At 40.0% G+C, this 23,342-nt stretch overlaps 5 protein-coding genes across 6 annotated transcripts; 4 read left to right on the forward strand and 1 right to left on the reverse strand.

Annotated features, from left to right (window-relative positions):
- Positions 1 to 83: 83 nt before the first annotated feature.
- LOC105394041 (probable cytosolic Fe-S cluster assembly factor GJ13047) lies at positions 84 to 10,112 on the forward strand. Of its 2 annotated transcripts, XM_038117905.2 has the most exons (8): positions 84 to 252; positions 355 to 569; positions 822 to 967; positions 1,179 to 1,337; positions 6,766 to 7,014; positions 7,395 to 7,638; positions 9,382 to 9,539; positions 9,862 to 10,112. In XM_038117905.2, the coding sequence occupies exons 1-8, from the start codon at positions 187 to 189 to the stop codon at positions 10,101 to 10,103; spliced, it is 1,479 nt and encodes a 492-aa protein (XP_037973833.2). In that variant the 5' UTR covers positions 84 to 186; the 3' UTR covers positions 10,104 to 10,112. The 2 variants fall into 2 exon arrangements, with proteins under 2 accessions (XP_037973833.2, XP_048479549.1); XM_048623592.1 differs by lacking the exons at positions 84 to 252; positions 355 to 569; positions 822 to 967; positions 1,179 to 1,337 and adding an exon at positions 1,354 to 1,443.
- Positions 10,113 to 10,261: 149 nt separating this feature from the next.
- Positions 10,262 to 18,122, forward strand: LOC105394034 (apolipoprotein D). The gene is made up of 4 exons (XM_048623598.1): positions 10,262 to 11,184; positions 14,761 to 14,891; positions 15,354 to 15,556; positions 17,956 to 18,122. The coding sequence occupies exons 1-4, from the start codon at positions 11,053 to 11,055 to the stop codon at positions 18,102 to 18,104; spliced, it is 615 nt and encodes a 204-aa protein (XP_048479555.1). The 5' UTR covers positions 10,262 to 11,052; the 3' UTR covers positions 18,105 to 18,122.
- A 1,264-nt stretch (positions 18,123 to 19,386) lies between these two features.
- Positions 19,387 to 21,760, reverse strand: LOC105391029 (josephin-2). The gene is made up of 4 exons (XM_011562434.3): positions 21,484 to 21,760; positions 21,159 to 21,331; positions 20,834 to 21,014; positions 19,387 to 20,128 (listed from the first exon to the last, which is right to left on the reverse strand). The coding sequence occupies exons 1-4, from the start codon at positions 21,571 to 21,573 to the stop codon at positions 19,883 to 19,885; spliced, it is 690 nt and encodes a 229-aa protein (XP_011560736.3). The 5' UTR covers positions 21,574 to 21,760; the 3' UTR covers positions 19,387 to 19,882.
- Positions 21,761 to 22,066: 306 nt separating this feature from the next.
- Positions 22,067 to 22,741, forward strand: LOC105391028 (mediator of RNA polymerase II transcription subunit 9). Its single transcript, XM_011562433.3, has 3 exons — positions 22,067 to 22,294; positions 22,391 to 22,496; positions 22,602 to 22,741. Exons 1-3 carry the CDS (start codon positions 22,191 to 22,193, stop codon positions 22,728 to 22,730), a joined length of 339 nt encoding a protein of 112 aa, XP_011560735.2. The 5' UTR covers positions 22,067 to 22,190; the 3' UTR covers positions 22,731 to 22,741.
- A 12-nt stretch (positions 22,742 to 22,753) lies between these two features.
- Positions 22,754 to 23,095, forward strand: LOC125489063 (protein NCBP2AS2 homolog). The gene has a single exon (XM_048623600.1). It carries the CDS (start codon positions 22,754 to 22,756, stop codon positions 22,991 to 22,993), a length of 240 nt encoding a protein of 79 aa, XP_048479557.1. The 3' UTR covers positions 22,994 to 23,095.
- The last annotated feature ends 247 nt before the right edge of the window (positions 23,096 to 23,342 follow it).

Here is a 23,342-nt window from a genome sequence, read left to right on the forward strand (position 1 = left end):
TTTAAGTGTGACCATTGTTAAAAATAAAAAACAAGACTATTTACTTACTGGCAACTTTCTTTGTGTCAGTTGTCAAGTTTGACATTGACATATTATCAGCTGATTTGTTTTGTTGATAAATGCGTGATTGCGAAAACTGTGATTTAAACGAAACCTTATTATTTTATTTCACATTTAGGCACAAAAATGGCTTCTAGATTTAGTGGAGCACTACAGCTCACTGACCTTGACGACTTCATCACTCCATCGCAGGTTTGTTATTCTAACCTATACCTACTCCGTTATTATCGTATTTCCTGCCTCACTCTAGCTTTCTTTGACCTCCTGCTTCCGTTGCCACTTTGTTGCTCGCAGGAATGCATAAAGCCAGTGAAGATCGAGAAGTCTGCCACGAAGACCGGCGCCAAGATCAAGATCGGCGAGGACGGTTACTTCGACGTGTCTCTGGGGGTGCCTCAGCGGCTGCAGAAGGTGGAGATCACGCTGGCGGACTGCCTCGCGTGCAGCGGCTGCATCACCTCCGCCGAGAGCGTGCTGGTGACCAGGCAGAGCCAGGAGGAGCTACTCAGGTACTTTGTGGTACTCAGTACTTATAAAATGCAAATAAATACATGGGTACAGCCTAGAATATCATATTGCCCTGTGGAATACAGTTGTAGTACTAGTCAGTAGGTACAAATGGTTTATCAATATAAGAAATCCTGTGTCTTGTGGATGGATGATATTATTTTTACATTTTATAAAAGATTTGTCTTCGCACATACTACTGATAACTTCAAAATCTTCAAAGTTAGCCATGAAACATAACAATCTACTTCCAGGGTATTCTCAGAGCGAAAATACACAGACAGTAAGGGTGTGACTCGTGATGTGAGTCTGGTGGTTGTCTCACTGTCCCCTCAGCCCACTCTGTCCATCGCAGCCAGGTACAACCTCAGTCCTGAAGAAACTACCAGTAAACTAGTGGGTTTGTACATTATTTACTAGACTTACAGTTCACACAGTACATGTAATTTTCATCATTATGTAAATGTGGCAAGAGCAAAGTGATATATTAGAAAATAATAATTGTGTTATGTATGATAGGATTAAATAAGCCACTTAATTTTTATTCACATCCTTTCACTGTACCTCAGCAAAAAAATACACTACTAAACATTTACTCAAAATGTCTGCAGGTTACCTAAAGTCCCTGGGCGCGGACTTAGTGCTAGACATGACCATAGCGGAAGACCTCTCGGTGCTGGAAGCGCAGCGCGAGTTCATGCGGAGACTGCGCGAGCAGCAGGCCGACCCCACCGCGCGCGCTCTGCCCATGCTCGCCAGCTCCTGTCCGGGTGAGGGCTCCTGCTGTGTTCTGTACTCCTGGTAGCTTGTGATAGCGCGAGCATGAGGCCGACCCCGCCGCGCGCGCGCTGCCCATGCTCGCCAGCTCCTGTCCGGGTGAGGCTCCTGCTGTGTTCTGTGCTCCTGGTAGCTTGTGATAGACTGAGCGCCGATTTAATCAGTGATTGTTATAAGGCCATCTATATTTACTTTATTAACATTTTTCCTCTCAGTCTCTAAACTTCTCCACAACGCCAACGGTTAACTGGAAGAGAATGCTATTAGCATTAAGTTTTCTTATGTACAAATTTATTATGTGCAATAAAGAATTTAAATAATAATATAAACTGATTAAAAAATATATTACTGGCACTCAAATACGAGTATTTATAACCTCAGACACATGTTTTTACTATTATACTGTTTGCCCTGAAGAAAGTATACAATGTTAGTCATACAGCAGTTATGCAATCAAAGAATACACAAGTAAAACGGTGAAATCTTGAATAATTGTCCTCCACGGAATATTTAACCCTACACAATAGTTTTAAAGTACCAATCAGAATAAAAGAGACCCTTTTTACATATTATGCTGCCTGCACTCTGACGCATTGGTGAATGCAAAACTCATAATTTGTGTTCTATTTTTAACGAACATGCTTACAATCGTCTTCTTCTAATTACATGATTTTTTTTTAAGGAACAAAACACACACACGCACTCACGCCTTGTACTAATTTACTCCCTTGCGGGGTAGGCAGAGGTGCATTGCTGCACCCACTTTTCGCCAGAGTGTTATGTTAGTCCCAATGTAATAGGGGGCGGGCCTATTGCCATTTTACGGGCACATCCAAGACCCGAGAACGAATATCTGTGTTTAAACAAATATCTGCCCCAGCCGGGAATCGAACCCGGGACCATCGGCTCAGTAGTCAGGGTCACTAACCACTACGCCATTCGGTCGTCGTTTTTTTAACAAACCACACATTAAATCTACAATTTTGAATGTTAATTTAGCTATTTATTAACATCCTGCAAGAGATGAGGTAGCTCACGAACTACAGTTAAAATTATAATAGGTAGCTTACAATAGCTCATAATTTATTGCAATGTTACATTAATCAACTACTTTTATATGGGAATCCCAGAATCCCACCATCAAACCTGTCATTACACATGAGTCTTCACCGCACCGGTATCGTGTATGGTTGTGTATGCGGCTATGACTGTCGCACCTTCCGCGCGCGAGGGCTATTCTCGTTCTTGTAATAATGAGTGAAATAAATACTAAGAAAACCATCATTGACGAATTCTTAACATTTGTTCAGAATAAAATTGACATAATCGACGATGTGAGCCTTATACAAATATGTGCTACGAACTTCTCTGACGCCGAAATAGATACGGGTAAATCGGTACTATTTCAAGAAATTTCCGGTGCTCGCTGTGTTAATAGAAAAGGTGAAGACAAGAAGAAAAAGAATATTAAAGATGTTATAGCACTCCTTAAAGCAACTGATCCTGACGTTCAGCCCACGTTTGTGGCGAAGAACCTTGACCGACTTCCTCCTGTGACCTTCGACCATGTCGACGTAACGCGACTACTGAAAGACCTGACTTTACTTAAGTCGGAAATGCTTGACTTAAAAACTAACTCTGTCTCAAAATCAGAGTTCATAACGCTTCAGGACGAATTATCTCGGCTTAGATCGAGGTGGACACCAGACCAGACCAGGGTGGCAGTACAGAAGAAACCCTTCAACAAAAAACAACCATCTCAATTTATCAACTCAAACGGTTTAACTGGGCGGTCATCTATCTCGACGCAGAATAGCCCGGCGACTACGTCACGCGCGTGTGTTAAGGGCGACATTCGCGCGCCGATGTTGACGAGCAGTGAACAAGATAGCGGACCGGTTTCCGAGCCGGCCGCGGCCCGTCCACCGTCGCCCGAGTCGGCGATGCCTACGGATGACGAATTTGTTGATGCCGAGATTTCGCACACGCCTACCTACCGTGATATTTTGCGTAGCGAGGGAGGGACTGTCGACCGTATGCCCTATGACAACAAGGGTGTAAATGACAATGGATTTACTACGGTGTCGCATAAGAAGCGTAGTAAGAATAAAAATATGAGAGGCACCTTGCAATCGAGTAATAGACTGCAGGTCGTGGAGCCCGCCTGTGCTATCTATGTGTCTCGATTAATGAAACACATTACCGAGAAAGACATTCAGGAACACTTTGTCGACATGAATGAAAAATGCCTAAGTGTCGAACTTTTAATGCCGCAGCGGGAAACTAGTTTTAATTCGTTTAAAGTTATGATCCCTGGTAGTAAAGTAGGTACTATCCTAAATAACAACTTTTGGCCCGCTGGCTTGGTCTACAGGCGATACAGAGAGCGTACTTCGCGCCTTACACGACCCAATAGTATCAATAATGGATAAACACCTAACTTACCACTTATTAATGGCCTCTTTCAATTGTAAATCATTGAAAAGGTCCATTGTTCATGTGCGCGATATTTGTAAAAAAGCTGACATCGTAGCGCTTCAGGAAACTTGGCTTTTACCGCATGATCTTAATTTCGTAAATGAAATCGATAATGACTTTGCCTGCTTATCTACGTCATCGGTGGACACCGGGGCTGGAGTGCTGCGAGGTCGGCCCTACGGGGGACTGGCGCTGTTGTGGCGGAAGTCAGTGTTTACTAATGTAACCATTATTGACTGTAAATCTGATAGAATAGCGGCCATTAAAATAAGTTTATGTAATAGAGTGTTTCTGGTCTTTACTATTTATATGCCGTGCGACATAGCAGATAATCTAACGGATTTTACGAACTGTTTAGCGTGTATTGGTGCCGTTGTTGATGACAACAACGTTGAGGCTGCATTTGCCCTCGGCGACTTCAACGCGCACCCGAGCGCACCGTTTGGGCGTGAGCTGCTGAGCTATTGCTCGGAAAACAATTGGGTATGTGCGGATATAAATTACTTAGGAGTTGAGTCCGGTACATTTACTTTTATGTGTGAATCTAGTGGCTCCCGTAGGTGGCTTGACCATTGTTTGTCAACTGAAGCCGCTTGGGACTCAGTTACCAAAGTTTGGGTAGACAATGATGTTCGTTGGTCTGATCATTACCCTATTTTTATACAAGCTGACATTAAGATTTTTAATATTAAGAATGTACATATTTACAATAAGACTGATATCAATAACGTGCTTTGGAAGTGTAGAAATATAGATCAAATTAATAACTATGCCAAGTATTGTCATGATAAATTTATAGCGATAAAAACGTCTAGTCAATGTAATAACTGTGATAATAATGAAAATGAAAATAAATGTTGTGATTGTCATAAGGTTAGCATAAGTGATTTGTACAAGTCTATTGTTACAACGTTACAGGAGGCCGCTATTCATAGTTGTCACTCTCAGCGCGGTGCACGGGGTCGGGCTCGACAGGTCGCCGGCTGGAACCACCACGTCAGGGAATGTCACGCTAAGGCCAGATTATACCACAAGTGGTGGATGGATTGTGGTAGCCCCGCGAGCGGCTATATTTACAAACTAATGCTAGAGAGTCGAAAAACATTTAAAAATAAACTTAAATGGGTGCAGAATAATGAGGATTCGATTAAAATGAATATTTTGGCAGTTAATAAAGTAAACAAAAATTTTGGAAAAATGTAAAGAGTTTGAGCGGTAAGCAAGAGCTGCCTGTCAGTGTTAATAATGAAACATGCAAAAAATCCATAGCGGATATGTTTGCTCGTCACTTTAGAGTGGAGCCATTAGAAGTTAGGGGTGTGCCCGGGGCTGCGGCCGGCGTGGACGGCGGCGGCGGCGGCGGTGGCGGCGCGGGGCGGCTGGAGTTCAGCGCGGGGGACGTGGCCCGCGCCGTGCGCGCCATGACGCGCGGCAAGTCGCCCGGCCACGACGGCCTCAGTCTTGAGCACATCCTGTATGCTGGGGATGGGGTGTTCAGACTTCTGAGCATCCTATACAATCAGTGCATCCGTTTTTGTTTCATGCCGAGCGACATGATGAAGACGGTGGTGGTACCGATTGTCAAGAACAAAACTGGTGACCTCTCGAGCCCGAATAACTATAGGCCTATTTCGCTAGGTACGGTTATAGGAAAAATCTTCGAGAGGCTCCTGCAGCCCGAACTGGTGAACAATATAAAGATTGATGACGCGCAGTTTGGTTTTCGTGCCGGTCTCTCGACGGATTCAGCAATAGTCGCGCTCAAACATACTGTAAAATACTACCTCAATCGTAACACTTCTGTCTATGCATGTTTCTTAGATCTTAGCCGCGCCTTCGATCTAGTAAACTATAAGACTCTTTGGCAGAAGCTTACTGATTCCAAGGTACCGACTATTGTTGTGAACCTGTTGAGATATTGGTACGAGAACCAGACTAACAATGTGAAATGGGGCGACGCACTATCTAATGATTTTAGATTAGACTGTGGCGTACGACAGGGGGGGCTCACCTCTCCGGACCTCTTCAACCTGTATGTTAACGATCTAATCGTGGAGCTGAGAAGCACCAGGATCGGTTGCCATGTTGATAACGTGTGTGTTAACAACTTGAGCTACGCGGACGATATGGTGCTTCTCAGCCCCTCGATTAACGGATTAAGGAAGCTGCTTTCAGTCTGTGAAGCCTTTGCTGAAAGACACGGCTTAAAGTATAATGTGGCGAAAACCGAGATGCTCGTATTTCGTGCAGGTGGGGGTCCGGAGACGGTGCCGCCGGTTTACTTGCTGGGTTCACCAGTTCGGGTAGTGAGGAGCTTCAAGTACTTGGGTCACCTCCTGAACGAGCAGCTGAACGACGAGCAGGACATGGAGCGGGAGCGGCGCGCGCTGGCCGTGCGCTGCAACATGCTCGCCAGGCGATTCGCGCGCTGCTCCCGTGAAGTCAAAATAACATTGTTCAAAGCGTACTGCCAAACTTTTTATACCTGTCAGCTCTGGGTTAACTTCACCAAACGCTTTTACAATGTCTTAAGAGTGCAATACAATGACGCCTTCCGTATTATAATGAAGTTACCCAGGTACTGCAGCGCGAGTGGCATGTTCGCGGACGCCAGGGTCCCGGACTTCTATGCTGTCCTTCGGTTTCGTTCAGCTGCTTTTTGGGAGAGGATTAGGAACTCTAACAACCGGATCCTAGAAACGATTAGTTCCAACCTTGATAACGGATTTGTTAGACACTGGTTGGCCGTGCACCGTGCTGAGAATGGCAAATTTTAACTAATCTTAGCTTTATAGATTAGTTATCATAGGCAACATATTATGTATAATTTAATTTAATTTTACTATTGTAATTGTATTCTAATGGGTCTTACCTGTAAATAAAGAACTTTATTATTATTATTATTATTATTATTATTATTACAATAACAAAAACCCTTTCCAGGCTGGGTATGCTACGCAGAGAAAACTCACGGCAACTTCATCCTCCCATACATATCCACAACAAAGTCTCCGCAACAGATCATGGGTTCCCTCGTGAAACAAGTGCTCGCGCGGGATAAACAACTGAACCCTGCAGAGATATACCACGTGACTTTCATGCCGTGCTATGATAAGAAGCTGGAAGCCTCGAGGGAAGATTTCTATAATGATTTGTTGAGCTGTCACGATGTCGACTGCGTTATTACTGCCAGTGAGTATTGGTTACTCTTTATACACATATGTATTAAAAAAGTAAAAAGTCTTTATTGACACCATATTTAAACTCAAAAAATTAAGCTGAGAAACTTAAAACATAAAATTTAAACATCTAAAACATATTTTTTTTAAATTTAAAACTTTTAAGAACTAAAAATTTTAAATTTTAAACTTCAATGTTATACCTTATGGTAGTAATTAAGCGTAAATCGAGTTATTAGTATACATTTGAAGAAAGAACATAACAAGTGGTGTTATAGAAAAAAATATGTTTGTTTATAATGTATATCATCACTTATTACATTTGTACAAGTTATTATACACCATTGACCCGCATCTCATTTAATCAAACCTTTCTCTCACACCACCCAACAGTCGAGCTAGAACAAATGCTGGAAGCCAACTCGAAGCCCCTCGCCGACATCGACAGTGTGCCCCTGGACTGGCCGTGGGGCGCTCCCCCCTCCCCCCCGCCCGCCCCCGCCGCGCCCCCGCAGGGCCCGGGGTTGCGCCGGCACGTCGGCTCGGGCTCCGGCGGCTACGCTGACCAGATCTTCTTGTATGCGGCTGAGCAGCTGTATGGGGAGAGTGATGCGCCGTTGGTTTATAAGAATTTAAGGTAATTATAGTGTGTACTAGTCAGTGTTTTAGATATGTATAACCACTATATAATAAGCTATCTGGAGATGGTGGTCTGATGAAGGGATGAGAGATCTATGTCCAGCAGTAAGCGATTATTGTGGGTTGATGATAAAGCTTAGCGGTATGAAGTTAATTATTACAACTAAACTGTTATTTAAGAAGTGCTTCCACTAGTTATATGTATAGCTACCACACAGATATATTTATAGATGAAGCTGCAGTTATGGCGTCATTATCGAAAGTAATGTTTACCTAAGTATTATATTTTCCTCATCTGATTCTCAGAATCTTAATTAGTTACCCATTGTTATAAATTCAAATGTTATACAGGGCTTCCCCGAAATTTAATAACAAACATTCTTATATACCTAATGTGTCATACGCAAAAATCACAATAGTATCTACAAAAACCCAAGAAGCTACTACAAACCTAAGGTTAATTTTTCATTGTTATATTTTTTATCACAATTTATTGGTGAATTTAGTTTTTGCGCCTTTTGAATAGACTTCAGATTTTTCCAAAATACGTATCATTGATTGGTTGACTAATTATCGTAAGTGTGTGCAGCTATTATGTATAGAATGTTCTGGATGCACCCGGACAATGGGCGGTGCATAATTGTGCAACTTGCAGTCGGGTGACACCCCCCGCGCCCCGCGCCGCACCTACTGCGTAGTATGTCAATACCTATACGATACGAGCTGCAGCGATTATGTTCATTCGGTTATAGTCTGCATATAAAAATTGCCACATCCCTGAGGATGCCGATGTCTCACTTGGGAAGAGTTTTTATTTTCTTCCGCTTCGAGAATCGACGAGTAAGGTCTAGGGTAGCGTGGGTATCTCAGCTGATCTGAGTAGCTAGTAGTGCCTAATGCTTGTTATAGTGAAAAGTCTTGGTTTTTAAGGTTCCGTAGCCAAAATGGCAAAAACGGAACCCTTATAGTTTCGTCATGTCCGTCTGTCCGTCTGTCCGTCTGTCACAGCCGATTTACTCGGAAACTATAAGTACTACAGTGATGAAATTTGATGGGAATATGTGTTGTATGAACCGCTACAAAAATATGACACTAAATAGTAAAAAAAAGAATTGGGGGTGGGGCCCCCCATACATGTAACTGAGGGATGAAATTTTTTTTTTCGATGTACATACCCGTGTGGGGTATCAATGGAAAGGTCTTTTAAAATGATATAAAGTTTTCTAAAAAACATTTTTCTTAAAGTGAACGGTTTTTGAGATATCAGCTCTCAAAGTCGTAAAAAGTATGTCCCCCCCCTCTATTTTTATAACTACGGGGTATAAAATTCTAAAAAAAATAGAGGTGATGCATGCTAATTAACTCTTTCAACGATTTTTGGTTTGATCAAAGTATCTCTTATAGTTTTTGAGATAGGTTGATTTAACTGTAATTTTGGTTAAGTTATATTTGCTGCTACGGAACCCTTTGTGCGCGAGCCCGACTCGCACTTGGCCGGTTTTTTCACATATACAGTGACGCCTCTAGCGTGACCTATTAGGTATACTAACAGAAGTGTTTACGTTATGTTTTATTTTAGTTAATTATTAAACATATACCTAAGTACTTACATATTCTCACTTCTCATTGCCCAGCTAAACCCGAACGTACCTATAGGTAAGGTACATCGGAAAGGCTCCTTTCTTGCACCATTTATACTTCGTCGCAATAAAGACACTAACCACTATCCCCAACATTCCAGGAACCCCGACTTCCGCGAGGCGACGCTGGAGCGCGGCGGCGCGGAGGTGCTGCGCTTCGGAGTCGCCAACGGGTTCCGCAACATTCAGAACCTGGTGCAGAAGCTGAAGAGGGGCAAGTCGCCCTACCACTACGTGGAGGTCATGGCGTGTCCTGCTGGTGAATAACTTATTTACTTAATGATCTACCAATCATCTTCTATGGCTGGACCACAAAGCAAGGGCTGGACAAAGGGCGCTTCCAAAAACTGCTACAACACTATACTATCTACCTGTCTAAGGTCAACAGTGGTGCTAACTACCATGCAAACTTAGTCCAGCCGGCTAGTCTGGACTAAGTTTGCATGGTAGTTCGCTCCACTAGTCTGCTAGGACACGTTTGCCCCAGCGGTTATCAGTTCTTCAGAAAGCTGCCCACTGCGAGTTTGGGGATTCCAAGATCTATTTAAGTAACCTTAACCTTTTTTCTTTTATTCCCCCAGGTTGCCTAAACGGCGGCGCACAAACCCGCCCTGTCTCCGGCGAAAGCGGGCGCGACCTCGTCGCCCGTCTCGAATCCCTATACTCTTCGCTCCCACTAGCATCACCAGCACACAACCGCCTGCTCCGGCGGCTGTACGCCGACTGGCTCGACGGAGAAGATTCAGACAAGGCGCGCGCCACGCTCCATACCACCTACCATGCGGTGGAGAAGAGCGATATAGCGCTTAATATTAAGTGGTGAAGGTTGAGGTTTGTGGAAAGGGTGGATAAGGATGTGGTTATGATAAGGCTGTAATGTTCGAATGTTTAATTATAAGAGCAAGTTAAGGGTTGTATAGGGAAGGAAGACTCTCTAAAGAGACAAATGTAATTTGTACGCATAAAATAAAATGCTTTAAGCTGTTTCTTGATCCGAGGATTTTTATAGAGATCCTATATCTCAGTGAATGTTTAAAATGGAATAGACTTTACAGACATCTCAACAGCTTATTTCACGTATGAATTTATATTCATCCACCAGATACAAAACATATTGTATATTGTTGTTTTGAATTTTTCAGTCAACCTACTAAAATTTTAAGGTTCAGTATCGTTACTGGTAACAATAAGAGTGACGGTCCCTGTAAAGATGCCGTAAAATCACATATAAATCAATATCTAGCATATAATGCTCTTACATATGTACATAGTAATAAATAATACCTAAGAATTGTAAATAATTGTTGCAAATATAAATGATTGATTATTACATAAACCTATCTTTACTTGCTAATTAATCCGCATTTAGATAAGGCATAGAAGTACAGATAGACACATAATAATGTGATCTAATAGCTCCAGAGGCCGGTGAAGCGTCTGTCGAGACATACGGTGATGGCGCTGACTTGTGCACTGTCACTAGCTGACTCGCGACCACACAATCCGCCGTTTTATGTACATTTATTTATTTTATTTGTACCTCACACGTAGTATTTAAATGGCGTTGGGCATGAATAGTTGAATAGTAATGACTGCAGTGCTAGTGAGCGGCTAGAGGACGACAGTGGACTCCAGAGCCCGATGAGAACGTTAAAAAACAATAATGCTAAGTGTTCACAAAATAACGTCCATACAGCCGTAAAAAATAAAAACAGTTTTTAGTCAAATTAAATAGTTTTCAATTGTGAAGTGAAGTGGACATAAACAGTGCGATGGGGGACTTCAGAATAAAAGGAGCATTTAAGATGTATGTGGTGTTACTGTGCGCGATGGTGGGCGCGCGCGGCACGGGGCCGGGCCGCTGCCCCAAGTACCCGCCGCTGCCAGACTTCGATATTAGAAGGGTGAGTTATTTCTGAACTTTATTGTATCTTGTACCTTGTATTCGTCTAGTCTCAGTTACTCTATGGTCTTCTGAGACAGGCTGTGATTCAGATACATTGGCCAACTATATGTTAAAAAAAACACGCACTTACGCCTTGTACTAATGTACTCCCTTGCGTGGTAGGCAGAGGTGCATTGCTGCACCCACTTTTCGCAGAGTGTTATGTTAGTCCCAATGTAATAGGGGGCGGGCCTATTGCCCTTTTACGGGCACATCCAAGACCCGAGGACTATATGTAAAGTCCTACCATTATAAAATTATGGGCCGTACTCAGTTCTATGGTCCAGTTGTCAGCTCAATAACTGGACCACAGAACTGAATACAGCTCATCGTTTCATTGAGAGTCCAGTTGACCAAAGAGAATAGCGACTTTAGCGACCAATCACAGTGCGTCTCAGTGCCAGAATGTAAAATGTAGTTTTCCACTTGGACCACTGCCCTAGTTTTTCTTGCATATATTTGGGCCAGGCCAGGGGTCAAACCTACGCAGATTCTACTTTATTCTTCATATATCTACAACTTTTGCCTGTAAATATAGAGCATGGTAGGTATTTTAAATAGCTTATAATAATTTTTTTAGAACTGGGACATGTGGACTCAGTAAGGGGAGGCTTTTAGGCAACTTTTGGGGAAACTCCAGACCCTTTCACATATCAAACCCTGCTTGGTAAATAACGTCTTATAAGTTAAACGTACACTTGGTGTAATCTGCTCTGAAAACAGACATTATTCAATACTATGTTGTTCATGTTATTTACAACTTCTGTGGCACGCATTCCTTAGACATAATTAGTTCAAGTAGGTATAGATTGACGAGATCTTGACCTAGTATTGATAATGTGTCTAGAGTCTACAACTAAGCAATTTTACGGGGGGATACCGACACCCAACTATAATTACCTAAAGATAGGTATGTACGTACGTGAAGCGTCCGTAGTCGAGCGGGCCTCAGCGATCGTAACTGATCGCTGAGGTTAAGCAACAACTGACACGGTCAGCCATTCTGGACGCTTCCGTGCTTCGGACGGCACGTTAAGCCGTGGGTCCCGGTTGCTGCTTCGGCAGCAGTCGTTAAGCCTAGTCAGAGGCCTTCGGGCGGCTTGAAAACTTCTGACAGTCGGGTTGCCCACTTACCAACTCTCTCAGCACAAGCTTGCTTGTGTTGGGGTCCACCAACCCGCACTTGGCCAGCGTGGTGGACTAGGCCTAAACCCTTCCTTCATTGGTAGGAGACCTGTGCCCCAGCAGTGGGGACGTAATGGGTCGTGATGAGGTATGTACGTCATTTCGCATTGAGGTACCGCCAGTTAGGTTAGGTATTTACATACTTTACCAAGATGAAATAGTCATAAAACAATTGTAAAAAGTGGAGTACATAGTAGCAAAGCAATGCAGCTCTGCCTTCCCAATGTGCATTGTGCTAGTTGTGAAATCTGAAGTTATAAATTTTAAATGTAGGTAAGTATTGATAATGGACTGAAAACATGTCTGCACTGCAATGTTGATTTACAGTCAACCGTTGAGTCACTCCATGTAGGTATAATCAATTCCAATGCATAGTTGAACTTAAACAAGTGCCCTTTCATACATTACAGAATCGCATAGTAGTAGGTGAAGTGCTATTATATGATTCAGTTTCAGTTTTGGAACTTTATTAATAAGATGAAATGTATGTATAATTGTAGTCAGTATTCAGAAATCATATAAGTACTTGCTATAAGCAATTCAATTATAAAGTAACTATTAAGTACTTATATGCTTATTAAAGTAGAAAAACAACCTCTTACATAAGTATTATAGGTTGGGGTAAAGTATGATCGGCGGTTAAGTTCAAACGAATCTTAACAGTACAACAGTACTTAGAAGTAACTTAAATGAACTTGTTTTGATTGATAACTTATTTACATGTCTCGTAACCTCCGGGAAGACCACAACACCACGTCATTAACTGATCATCCACACATTATTGTGTGACCTTAGCCTACATTAACCTTTACTTGTTTTTGGTCCAACGATCATATTTTATTGTCCTTTAGTTGTTTTTGGTCCATCGATCATATTTTGTTTTTCATTTCATAATTATATATTGATTGAATATATTACAATAATAGTTACATTTCATTTAACTAATATTAAATATATATTATGTGCATTCAGAAATTAAAATATATGTACCTAGCCCTAGGTCTAGTTGTAGGTGTGTTTAAGTACCTGTACTACTGTATAATTGTAAGTGTGACTGTGTGAAACAAAGAAAAAAAAAAACAAGAAATGCACAACTGGGGGTGTTTAGTCGGTTAAAGGCCGACACTACGGCCTTTATATATATATATATATAAGATAAAATATATATATAATAAGCTTCCACATTGAGTAGTGAGTAGTTAAAAGATGAAGATAAAAAACAACCAAACTCTCACAATATATTGATCTCTCAAAAAGGCACGGACATAAAGTCTGCGGAGTGATAATAAAATCTTTAAAAAAAAAAAGTACCTGTACTACCTGCATAACCTACCGATAGTTTTTATAACTTTTGTTTACTAGATTTGGTGGTCTAATTAATATTCAGCTCTGTATTATGTGCATAGTTATTACGAATGGTCACTGAACCTGTGACATTTCGTTTTTAAATATACTTTCTTGCTATGTACTGTTGTATATTGTAAGCACTTCCAACTGAGCAGGCTAATGCAATGCTGCACTCGCTATGTTTCGGTTTTTTATGTACAGGGAAGCATAATAATTTACCTGCTCACAGAAGCGTACATCTATATACAGTACTTCGACAGTTGATCTATATATTTAACTTCGTCACACAGGTAGAGGTCAGGAGCATCAGCTGTATTCCCGCCCCTTCCTTATTTATTTACACACGCTTTACATAATGACTCTACACACACAAGGTGGAATTGTATCAGTGACCGACACGAAGGTAGGTTAATTCAGCAGTAATTATACCTACGTATTAATTTGTGTATGTTTTTATAATTTAATTTACCTAACACTACACTTACAATATGTTTAATAATCCCCCTTCTTTTGGTTGATGTTGTTCATGGGTTTTGGTGCAAAGACCTTCTAGTTCTGTCACTGATATAAATACACTATGTACCTATGTAGGTATATCATAGATAGGCACTATGCATTGAGTATTTGTAGATATGTAGGCTACTGTTGGCTGCGTAGTAGGCGATTCGAACGGTAAATAAACCACACCCACTATGTTAATATGCGTATGAATTATAAGATGCACTATGTTTGTCTCGACTGCGATTATAACTAACAACTATCATGAATGCAATTTAATTATAATTATAATTTATTTGCAGACTACAGCCTGGCTAATTTATAAAAAATAAAAAAATTACTTGTACCTAAAAACACTTCTACTTGCTGCTTCTGTGTAGAAATGGCTTGTCACCACGTGGTCTATTCATTTAACATGTTTTCATTTAAAATAAACCACTCGCACAACTCACTCATCTGTCCTTTCAAATCACTCCCACAATCACACCCCTCTCTCCCCCCACAGATGGCGGGCACGTGGTTCGAGGTGGAGCGCTCGTTCTACCTGATGGAGATCAGCACGAGCTGCACGCAGCTGGAGGTGGCCGTCACGGCGCGCGGCTTCCTCTCGCTCACCATCACCACCGTCAATAGATGGTCAGTGGGATTTGTGTTTTTTTTTTGTCAAGGAGGTTTATGCTCTCTGGTTTTGGTAAAAAAGTTGAAAAGCATCGTAGAGCTTCTAGAAGCTGATGATGATCCGGAATGTTAATAGAAACATACTAAGTGTATAATTTTCAAACGATTTTGATAGTAGTTATCTAATAACACTTACCTTAACTTTTATCCTGGCAGATTTCACATCTCTGTTTTAAATCTCAACTTTTATGCCGACAAATTTTACATTTCTGTTTAAAACCTAAAATTTTACTCTCTACAGATTTCACATAGAAATTAAAAACCTCAACTTATACCCCTTCTCAACTTTCATCTCAACACATTTCACACCGCTGTTTAAGACATGGTTTTTCATCTCGACACATTTTACATGTACATTTAAAACCTCAACTTTCACTTCGACACATTTCACAAACCAAACCCTCACCTCCACCTTTCCAGGATCGGCAGTCCATCGACGACATACGGCATCGGCATCCCGAGCTACGCGGGCTCGCCGTCATTCCGCTACAAACTCAACAACCGCATGCCGTATGTCCTCGGAAGAATGCTGCCGGGCGCCGGGCAGTACTCTGTGCTGTTCACAGACTACGAGCAGTACGCCATCGTGTGGTCCTGCACTAGTGTGAGCATCGCGCACTCGGGTACGTGTGATTATCTATCTTGGCGATCTTCCAGTCATTTGTTATGTAGCTATTATACTATACAAACACTCAGCCCACTTAATGGGGACTACCGTTTTTTTGCTCACCAGTTGGCGCCACTGTCGACTGAGGTAAAGAGGTACCATAGCTGTCAAATTTATCAAAGGCGACTTTATCAAATTGGCGCCAAATAAAGTTTTTAAATCTTGAATCTTATAAGCTTATTAATTATAAAATAACTATCATCATATCGAGTTACTATGCCGCAATGTTGTTCAGATCCGTTATATTGGGAAAGAAAAGGAGGACATATGTTACCAAGTGATAAAACTGTTCTAAAACAGTGGCTTGTGAAATAATTATTATCCGATAATCTCGTGTTTGTGAAAATCATTATAACCAATTTCAGAAAGAACATAATGTAAATAAGGATTAGGCATTTAATAAATACACTAAAAATAAAAGAATTACACACTGATTTAACTTTTATTTATCCTCTCCGTTTAAACACACTGCTATACAAAAAATATAACACATTAGTAATCCACACAATGAATGCTGGTTGAGTTGTTAGTTGAAACTTAATAATGGTAGTATAGTATACTAAGTATTCTATTATTTGTGGGGGTGTCAGTACCTGCACCTGGCTCACTCGAATCGAGCCTTTGTCCATGTCCGCCTTAAGGTCTAAACTCCACTCCTAAGCTTGGACCATTTCCTACCACACTGGTCCTCTGCAGGTTGGTGGGTTCGAAAATCTAGATATGCAGGTTTTATCACGATGTTTTCATTCACCGTAAGAGCGATGGTATGTACACTGTACATAAATTCCAAAGTAGTTACTCATTGGTGACAATATCTAGATCTGGAGTTTCATTTTTAGTGTTTACACTGCTATACAAAGTTTCTTAAGGCCACTCAACAGTATATATATGTCGCAGTCATCTGGTTTAATCTCCTGTTTGATTGAACCGCTAGCCCGTTCATTGGATGACGCTACTTAGTTGAATGACTAAAGAACAACTCGTCAAGTGGTTGACTGTAACGTCCAACGTCTTGACTGAACGTTATTCAGCGAAGTCGTTAAATGGGATATAGTATAGCTTTGTTATGTCTGCTAAGGATGAACATGACCAGACAAGAGTCAACAAAAAGACTATGTTACAAAGCTCTCATCTCACAAATTAACTAAATAATAACAATAAACGTACCTTGATATTGTTGTTCATAATTATCCAGTTTCAGCACATTTTTTTCTTTGAAACTATACGCCGGCGGTGAAATAATAGGTAAATCCATGTTGCCACACTATTTTAATATAAATAACGCACTTTAAAGCTAATTTATTTGCAAAAAATAACAATAAAAGTGCTTTTTGTGTCAGCTGTTCGCTGTTAGACGCCATATTTGTTTTATTCACCACCTGACTGATTTTAAGTCCGCTAACTAGTTGGACGTTTTGTGACGCTTGTACAATCAACGTTCGGCCTAGTCATACAACTGAATAGCGTCATCCAATGAACGGGCTAGCGGTTCAATCAAACAGGAGATTAAACCAGTTGCCTGCGACATATACACTGAATCATTTTGTTGTATGATGCTGTCCTCTACGTTAACAACCAAGTTACTGTTACGGTCATAGTCTTGGTGTCTGTAAAAAGCAAAAACATAGCTGTTACCTAAGCAAACAAGCATACATTTCGTAAAAAATAAGTTTGTAAACAGTAAACAAACTAACCTCTGAATTAGCTGCTCTTTGAGACCGCTTATTTATGCGCCTCTTTTCCTTAATTCAGCTTTCAAAGCGTGCACATTCATCGATAAATAATCCATATTTGCGATAATTTCGCGAAAAGAGATCACTTTTCAACAGGGAAATGAACGAAAATATAATTTATCACGAAGCCCGCCAAACAAATTATATGAAAAGTAAAATGTCACTTAACCTCAGTCGACACCAGCGCCCCTAGCGGCAAATTCACACGCGTTACTCCCCATTGGGCTCGTTCGTTCGTCCATCATCAGCCAATTATCGTTCACATAGGCATTTCCCAAGGAGGGCCTCAATGCTCTGTCCTCGGTCTTTCTTATCCAACCACTATCGGCTTTACCGGCCGGCTGAAGAGCGTTCCATTCTAGTTTTGATTTTCATAAAATCATAAAACTATTCGGTAGGTTCCTGTTAACTTGTGGCAATGTATGTTACGCATTATAGTGTAACCATAACTGGTGTGCACTCCCTGAGCTATTCGCCCGGCGAGACGGGGGGAGAATCGGCTGCTGCGCTCTATCTCTGTCTCTGTCACGCTTGTGGCGGCCTCTACCTCACCGCGTATACCTCAGCGAGTGCACAGCACTAATGGCCACACTATAGCTAACTTTATCATTTTCTTCCCCAGACCGCATCTGGGTGATAGCGCGGCGGCGCGAGATCGCGGCGGGGCTGCGCGCGCAGATCTACGGCGTGATGGAGCAGCTGCGGCTCGACCCCGACCGGCTCATTCTGGCCAACAACCACAACTGCACGCACGCTGAAATAAATACATAGTTCCTCTTTGTTGTTAACTTTTTGCTGTTTTATTGGTTGTTTCCTTTGTAGAGTACGCGATACCACTGACCTTCAACTTAGGGTGGGGGCTATTATAGAATAAATAAAATAGAAACTCCATGATATACGGTCGTAGTAACAAAAATATTGCTTTGTTGTGTCATTAGACGCTGTACGCGTGCAATTGAATGTTCACTTTTGCCGTAACGTTGTGACATCAGTGGTGTTGCGGACTCGACGCACTTTTATCCCCACTCTATCAGCGCCATCTATTCGTTAAATGTGTTTAACCACTGACGAAAAAGATGGGTGTCAGGGGTTCTGTTGTGCACTAATGTGTTTGCGATTGCGATAGACCAATGAAAATGCAAAATCAGTTACTCCAGTGTCTATTATTTTTTCAGGAACGTAAAGATGTAAGTATTTACAAAAATAATTAAAAATACAGACAGATAAGTTATAAGATTTCCAATGATTTTTAAAATACCTCGTTGCTCCTTGAATTCGGTATGTTAAGTAAAAAAAATTGATGCTAATTCCAAAACCGTTTCGAGATATTATCTTCTTAATAAGTGTCTCATTCTTAAAAATATAAAATATTCAAGGATTCCGATTATTTTGTCAAAAATGAAAATATAATTTGTCCTTCAAGACGCTGCGCAAGGTTAAAGTTTCAACCAAAGAGAATAAAATGTTTAATTGTTAAATGTCACTTCTGTCAATCTAAAGTGAAAATATTCACAGAGTTACGATCTTGATGACGTCAGCGGCTGCATGGTAGCGAATGACGTCATAAAATCGTCGAAGAGCCGATCTTTAATTATTTTTTATTAAATGAACGAGAGCAGTAAAATAAAAAATACTCAAATTAGTGTCTCAAATTCCGACATACTTCAATTTAAAATTATAAAAACAATCACCATAAAATTACTTAACATACCGAATTATTTATAAGTGATTGTGATGAAAAGAATGCATTAAAAGTTTAAAAAAATCAAAACAAAATATTATAAAATAGATTAATATAAAATAATTTCAGTAGCTTATCTAACAAGTTGTATAGTACATTTAACTCAGTGTTGTATAATGTATACAGCAGGCTTTAGGTACTTTATGTACACAGGTATATTATTGCTGCACAGTACAAGGTATGGGTAACCTATATTTGGTTTCGCTCATGAACACAGACATTTCGAAATATTTGGCTAACAATATTATATTGCTTACGACTTCGATTTAGTACACTAATATATTGTGCGGAATCGTCAAGTATTAGTCTCTATGAAGGTTCATCAAATACCATTTATTTATAGAAAAAGTTTTACGTCTAAAGTTCTAAATATTCTTCTATATCTTTTAAATTTAAGTATATAAATTGGTATAAATTCTTAAGTGTTGATTGTAGACTTGACACAACTACAATTAGGTAGATAAAAGGAATGGCTGCTGATTGAAACAAAGTAGTTAAAATATCCCTCAAACCATCACAAACTTAAACTAGCTCGATCCTATGATTAAATTAACTTCCATAAATCAACAGAATTGTGAAAACACGAAATAAACTTCTGAACCAGATTACCGTGTAAATAAATTAAAAATAATGCAACTTAATACATACATTCATTACAATTAAGTACCCTAAACTTAATATTCACAGAAATGCCTGAGAGAATGGCAACCGTAGGCCTTAGGAATCACATGGAGTACACCGCTGTACTCACACACATACAATTAGACACACACACAGAAAAGTCCACCAACTATCACAAGAGCACACTTCAATAGTTACTGTCACAAGAGTTCACTTGGTTGAGCCGCAGACACTCTGCGTCCCGGCTGCGGTAGTCGTTCATGGAGGCAGTTGAGACGCAGTCGGGGCTGCCCCGGGGCGGGTGCTCAAGGAAGTGTGGCATGCCCGGGTTCATCCACAGCTGCTTCTCCTCCACCTCCTTGCTGACGATGATGAACAGCTCCTTCTCTTTGCTGTCCAGCTGCTCTTTCAGGTACGCTATCAGGTCATTGCTCTGTCAGACAAAACATAATGCAATTAATTATGGAAAAAACACTAAATATTATTTAATAATAGCTTGGTGATATAAATAGGTTCCTTTATTATAGACCATGTCTCACATCCTTTCCCATAGGACTGTAGACTGCAGGTGTAGGTAGCTTAGTATAATAAGGACCTCACTGATAGGCAGGCTGATAATAATGATTGATGGATTCTAGTCTAATAAAAAAAAAAGTGTGTATGTAATTTATTACAGGCACCAACACATAAACATAATATTTTGTAACACTTCATCACCTTGACAAATGAATTTGTTACACAAACTCATTTTTCACAAGTTTCTATTGTGTTTGTTTAAACATGTTAAATAGCTGAGATGACCTTAACTCATGATCACATGCTAAGAAGCCCAATAGTAGCTCTAAATAAAATAAAATAAATATGTACTAGTTGAAAAAGATATTAGGATGGCATGTCAGTTTCTGTTTACTCAAATTATAACATCAAATATTGCATAATTGAGGCATTATTAACAAAAACAACTATAGTACAAAAAAATATATAATTCTAAAGATATTAAGTACCTATATGATATGGTTTGAAAGATCTCCTTTGATATAATTGCCAGCTGTATTTTTTTATATCAACATACCTCGTTGAAAATTGGTTGTAAAAAGTTTTAATTTAAATAATTACATTATTGCACAATAAAACTTACCCTTCCTATAAGTTGTGGAGCCTCCAGCTTGGAGTCCAGATTATAGAAGTTCCCGTGGATCTGTCGGATGGTGATCCAGTGGCGGCGCCGCAGCGGCAGCATCACAAACCCCAGCTTGTAGTCCGACGGCACATTCAAGATGAACCCACTGATGTGCGACAAGTCCAGGCAAGCGGGGTCTCTGGAATACGTGAAATGGGATGTTATTTAAGATTTAATAATTGGTGGCTTATACATAATTAATTATAAAAGATTATTTTAAACAATATTCTTAGTTATTAGTTTCATAGGTTATGAGTAATATTTATTAAATGTCAATACATACTTTCTTTTATCAAACCAGATGGCTTCACAGCCTTTTTTCTGGAGAGCGGCCATGATGACATTGATGTCATAGTTGCCGAGACCCAGCATGGACCTGTGAGGGTTGATCCACACATTTGGGGACAATTGGCCACATATTACATCCAACTCCGATTTTGTGAATGAACTCTCCGTCTGGAAAACAATTTTTTTAGTTGTTACCCTTACAGCTTAGCAGTTGTTTGCATTGATGTGTCTATTATTACCTATACCATTAAAAGTTAACCCATAGAATTCGTGCATGTTTTTTGAAATTAAATAACAAAAGCAATAAAAATGAGGCTTACTTGGAACAAATTATTGAGTGCGTGTAATGCGCACAATTCTTTAACTTGTTTTTCATGGTAAATTGTAGGTTTCACAGACATTTCGTTCATGCTTAACTTTTCATGATTTCTAGAAAGACTGAAGTTTCACACTTATGTTTTGAATTGAAGAATCGTCTCCAGGCTTGTACTAATAATTTACACGACTCATACGATACAGTAACTGGAATATTTTAGATTTTTTTCGTATTATTTTAAATCGAACTTGGGAAATGTCAAAATTGTTTGACAATTTTACAATGATGTGACAGGCTCACAGCCTCACAGTGACAGACAAGGTCGCTGTGTTCGGAAATCTCGTCGCCGGACGAGATCCGGGGTATAATAAATATGGCAAAAGCCGACTTATTTCAGTTAGGTAATGTTGTTATTTTGTATGAAAATCTATCTTGCGGAAGTATGCTTGCCACAACGGCTACCTCAACTTGATTTCTGCAATTTTTATTGTACACCGAAGGGAAGTTATTATTCTGAGTTAAAAAAATTAGATATCATACATTCACAGATTAGAGATCCGAGTCTTGTCATTGGTATCGTGGTTTATTTTCTCTATGGTCATTGGCATACAACCTCAAAAATATAGAATTTATTTTTCCTAAACAGTGCTAAATAACATAAAAATATTCTTTTAGGCAAGTGATTTTATAATAACTATTAATCATCATATTATGGAGAATAATACAGATCATACTGAACAGAATAATTGCGCTCCATTGTCCGTTCAAGATGTAGACGTAGATTTTTTGCCCATTGTTTACGAAATCATCCGAAGGTATTTAGACACGTATATTAATAGATTTTCTTATCATACAACGCAGGCATAAAGCTGAAAGTTATTTCATAACATAAAACTTTTTGTTTATTGCAGTGTGGAGAGGGATTTGCATGACAACTCTGCTAAAGTGAGAGAGTCCCAGGATTGCAGCCAAAAAGTGCTCGAACTGCAGAAGAAATTCGACGCAGCCCGCGCTCAGGTAGTCAGAGCATTATTAACTGAGAATATCAGTTTCTACAATAAAACTAATATTAAGAAGTTAAACTACTATACAGCACTAACAATTCCACAACAACCATTTCAGATTCTAAGGCTCCCAGGCATTGATTACAACAAGCAAGACCAACTGAAGCAATTCGAAATCCTCCGTACCCAGCTCAAGTTGAAGAGGGAGTTACTGCAGAAGTATCGCAATAATATGTGTCCATTCTGAAACAGCCCCAACCACTTGACAAAATGCCTCTCAGGACTCTGTTCAGATATTTGGCTAACAATGAGCGTCTGGTGCAGAAGCTGGCTGAGTCATACCCCGTGAGGCGGGCGGCCCAGCTGGCCGTCGCCATGTTCTACAAGGGCAAAGACAAACTGGCTGATGTGGATCCCGTTAAAGTCAACTCACTCATGTCTTTTTTCAAAAGATTTTCACAAAACATGAAAGAAGGCATAGAGGATGCCAAGAAGCAACTCAAGAAATGATTTTTCCTTCTGTATAGTTTTCTACTACCTAGCTAGTTTAATAATGTAGTAAATTTTATAGAATTATAATGTAACTTGTATAAAGAAAATGCTTTGTTTTTATTTTGAGCTATTTTAATTTCTCACTCAGAACAAATCAATAAAAATATTCTCTCACTTAAACTAGAAATCACATTAATCATATTGTATTGCAGAAATACTGTAAATATTTGATATGAAGGGTATGAGGGCAGCTAGCTTCTCTAATGAATACTGTACTTCTTATTTAAGAAAATATTTAGCTGTCACACTTAGGTACTAACAGATAACTAATATCTGCATTAGAACATTCTCATTTCTTCTTACAAAT

The sequence above is a fragment of the Plutella xylostella genome, chromosome 10, assembly GCF_932276165.1.
Source record: "Plutella xylostella chromosome 10, ilPluXylo3.1, whole genome shotgun sequence".
Lineage (NCBI taxonomy): Eukaryota > Metazoa > Arthropoda > Insecta > Lepidoptera > Plutellidae > Plutella > Plutella xylostella.